The 4,244-nt window shown below is 39.4% G+C and overlaps 1 protein-coding gene across 1 annotated transcript in view; it reads left to right on the top strand.

Annotated features, from left to right (window-relative positions):
- Positions 1-1,809, top strand: part of CRB1 (crumbs 1, cell polarity complex component) — a 178,251-nt gene extending 176,442 nt beyond the window's left edge. Inside the window, exon 11 of the mRNA XM_003792308.3 lies at positions 1,483-1,809. Coding sequence (XP_003792356.1) covers positions 1,483-1,735 — 253 coding nt within the window. The 3' untranslated portion in view covers positions 1,736-1,809. The remainder of the gene's footprint in view (positions 1-1,482) is intronic.
- The last annotated feature ends 2,435 nt before the right edge of the window (positions 1,810-4,244 follow it).

Raw genomic sequence — 4,244 nt, 5'->3', positions numbered from 1 at the left:
AAAACTTTCATAATAATCCATGTTGGACAGCAATAAAGAGTAGCTAGACTTAGAAAATATTGGGCAATATTCCATGGCCTAGGAAAATGTGGCTTCCATAATGCACAAAGATAGTGAAAAGCTATCCTCTAATAAATCAGCTTCTCCCTTCTTGTTTCAACCTCCAACTTTATAGTGTCATCCTGGCAGGTTTTGAATGATAGATGGTGTGAACAGTCTGGCCCACCCAGGACAGAGAGTGCTTGGCAGGCTCCCCAGAGTAGTCAAGTTTTACTCAGATCTAATCAGAGAAGTCTCCTTCCAACCCAGAAGCATAAGCCAAAAAAGGAAAACAAAATCTCTCAGCTATGCTTGGTATCCAAAGGGATAAGGAGCTGTTTTTCTTGGAAGAAATTTTTGTTTTCCTTTATACCTTGGGTTGTCCCTGCCTCAGTCCCTCCTCCCCTTTCATTTCGAGACTGGTGATTAGTTTCTGACGAATACATGCAAGTTTTACCTTCTGAGAGGTGGAAGAAAGAATAAGGGGAAATTAAAAAATGTTTACATCAGACTTCAACCTTATAAACTGCACCACAGAGACTTTTGAAGCTAAGATTTTATATGAATTTTCCAAAGTAAAATACATGCCTTGGTTCCTGCCTTATCCCGAGGTCTTTAGCAGAGTATTTGGCACATAGTAAGTGTTAAATAAATATCCACTGAATGACTGAATGAATGATGGGTGGGTTAATCATGGAATACACAGAAAAAGAAGTTCTTGGGGGAAAATTGGTACTGTCCCAGGAAAGTGAGAAAACTTCAACTTACCTAGGAATTAATGTCATTTGCTTTGGAAAATTTGGTTTTTGAAAGTCATTCTACCTACACATTCAGAAATTACGTTTGGCTGTTAAAACACAGACTTATTAGCAAATTAGCAAGTAAAATCTTCTCATTAGCTACTTTTGCATTTGCTAACAGATAAAGGGGGAGAGGAGTATTTCAAAGGAAATAATTCAAAATCTTCATTTTTTTTTTTGGTAAACTTTGCCCCTTAGCCGGGGAGAATTTAGCCCAGGATCCTGACAACCCGAATGTAGGTTTGCTCTGCAAACTCCACCTTGGCGAAATACAGCCTCCCGCTTATGACCCTGACGTGCTCCTAACAAACCCACCTTACCACAAAGTGGCAACCTCATTACCGCTCTCCGGGGAGACACTGGTTTATGCATGGCCCAGTTTTCTTTGGGTTCCTAAATGTTCCCCTGTTTTCTCTTCCTGATTAATTCTCTCAGTGTGTCCGTGTATGTGCAAATTATTTCCACTAGAACCAAAATTTGTTCAAAGAGGCACATCTCTCCCGTTATCCAGCATTATACATAAAAATCAGGAGGGAACTGGGGGATGAGACTGTGCTATCCCACGTGGCGAGGGCAGATTTTCTTTCTTTCCCAATTTATTCACCAGGGGCCCGGGTTGTTGCTGTTTCTGTTTATTTTCAAGGTGTGAAAAGGACATTGACGAGTGTGCCTCTGACCCGTGCTTCAACGGGGGCCTGTGCCAGAACTTCCCCAACGGGTTCCGGTGCCTCTGTGATGTGGCCTTCGCTGGCGAGCGCTGCGAGCTGGACGTAAGCGGCCTCTCCTTCTATGTCTCGCTCTTACTCTGGCAGAATTTCTTTCAGCTCCTTTCTTACCTCATTCTGCGCATGAATGACGAGCCGGTTGTTGAGTGGGGTGAGCAGGAAGGCTATTGACATAGATTCGAACACTCCCCAGTGAAAAAGCCATCCAATTTCAAGGTATGCCTCGAATCATTTTTGACCTCTGGAAAAAAAGGAAGGGACGTAAAAATCATCTTGAAAATTAAAATAATCCAAGGCCGATTATAAGTATAGGACCCACCCTGGGTGTGGAGATAAAGTGTTTGCCAACATTAGCTTTAAGGATGAACAGAATTTGCTCCAGGTAACGAGAAATAATGCGCTTTTGACGTCTATATTTAAATGACCACTGCAATGAAGGAACAATTGTCTTCCCGCTCCACGTTGTAATTTGTGCTCGTCACTATGATTCTATTTTCATTTCTGTTTTTTCTTCTCATCTGTTATTTAGGACATGAAAATTTGGAAGTTACTGGTCAAACTTGCTGGTTATACTGACCTGTTTTCAGACAAAGCTATTTCATTGAATCTTTGCCTGTTCTCTGATAGGCCATAAGTATATAAAGAGAAGGCAGGGAATTCTGTCAGGTCCCTTAAAAGGTAGGAAGAGAATTATCTGGTATCCAGACTCAAATTATCCTTCACCAATGTAATGTTTTGATTCCAAAAACCCATCTCGTTCAAAGAAAACAATAATCTTTTTTCTGTTAATATGTTTCTGTGATACTTCCCCCTTTTTCACAAATAGAAACCTTTTTTTAATTGCTTACAAATTTATGAGTTTGTCTACTTCCATGTTAAACAGACCAAAATCAGTTGTTTTTCAGTGCACACTTGATAATAATAAGTACTGTAGTTTACACGTGCACCAGGAAGTAGACATCATAAAGCTGGGATTTTCCTACAGCCATGTTTACCTGAAATTTGCAAGTACATTTATACTCCTCAAGCATCTTTCTGAAAAAAATTATAAAAGCACAGTACCATTATAATCAAAATCTATTTGGGATTATGATTTTTTTTTAAATAAATGTATACCTCAAATGATGGCTCTCTAAAGTAAATTAGTAAGATACGAAATTAGTATATTCTTAATGATACAGATTATAGACATTATAAAATCGTAATTAGAAAAGACTTCATCTGCTAATGTTTTTATTGTTTCTACTGGCTTGTTATCATTTACCTTCGTGTGGATCTATCCTTCCAAATGAGGCGTTACTTGTCTTCATGAAAACAACTTGATCACATGAATTAATTCCAAAAACAAGTAAAATTATAATCACCGGCCAGTGTCATTTTGTCAATGCATCTGTGTCTCTAGGAGCTGCCCTGGTTGAAAGTTTGAGGCTGATTTTTCACTGGATCATATCCCATGCTCATTTAATACCAATTGTTTTAAGAAAATTGTTCTTCTGTGGAAATGACCAACATAAATTTAAATATACCGTCCAAACAAAGGAGGCCAAAATAGTCTACTGAAAAGCAAAGGAAATGGATTTTATTTTATTTGACAATAGTAATAGAACATTTTACGTATCAAATTCATATCCCTTGGAGTCCTGGCAGCCATTTCAAACGGGGATCAACTGATTTTGAATCTCCCTTTCTACTCTTCCTTTTCCCTTACATCCAAGGCTGCAGGCACCATGCTGCCTCTTCAGATGATCTGTTCCAAAGTTAGATTTTGTGACAAGCGTCTTATCGCTATTTATAGTCACAAGTATTTCAATGAGCATAACATAGGTTATAGCTGAAGACCATGAGTGTAGTTTTCACATTTACTCCTCTCTAGACGTATCCGTACACACAGGTCATTCGGAATGAAACGTGTGCCCTACCAAATACATTTGAGAAATACTTCTGATCCTCTCTGTACAATTCTGCTGTCTCTTTTGTCACTGCAATTGTCAATTGGTTTCTGGTTTTCTAAATGTCTTGTTGTCATGAGATATCTGACTGAAAAAAAAAAAGCCTGTCCCCTTTCTTTTTGTTCTTCTGTATTTTCAGCTGCTTTGTGTGTGACTGCGACTTTTACATAGTTGCCCAGAAAAATAAAACCTTCATTTCTGTATCTTCTATTTCTCATCCTCTGATGGCACCTATCTTCATTTGCCTGACTATGTCGTTTCCCACAGTAAAATGTGCACCAGACAGGTGCACTGATGCACACACACCCCACACACAAACCCACACACACACACCTCACACATATACACCACACCCCACACACAATGAACACACAGAGCCACTGGTGCTGATCTTCCTGAATCAGAATCTTTTTCCCATTTGTGTCATTGCAAGTAAACACCTGTGGTGTCAAGGTCAATGTCTCCTATACTACCCTTCTCTGCCAAGCACTCCTCCAGCAGGCACTCCAGAACTATTGTTCCTACTGTTGGTTTACGCCGTCCCTGCCCAAACGAGCCATAGTTCAACCTAGCTCTAAGGGGTCTGTTGCCTAAGTAACATACATCCACACAAAGTCCTCTGGAGTAAACTTCTAAAACATAGCCTGTATTTACTTGAATAAAAACTCATTTCATTTTTCTCAATTTCAATTCAACACTTAAACTAATGGGGCTGTGTCTCTGCTTTTGGC

This window comes from Otolemur garnettii, unplaced genomic scaffold, assembly GCF_000181295.1.
Source record: "Otolemur garnettii isolate 467f Iridium unplaced genomic scaffold, OtoGar3 scaffold00055, whole genome shotgun sequence".
NCBI lineage: Eukaryota > Metazoa > Chordata > Mammalia > Primates > Galagidae > Otolemur > Otolemur garnettii.
This window is presented reverse-complemented; position numbering and strand designations above follow the sequence as displayed.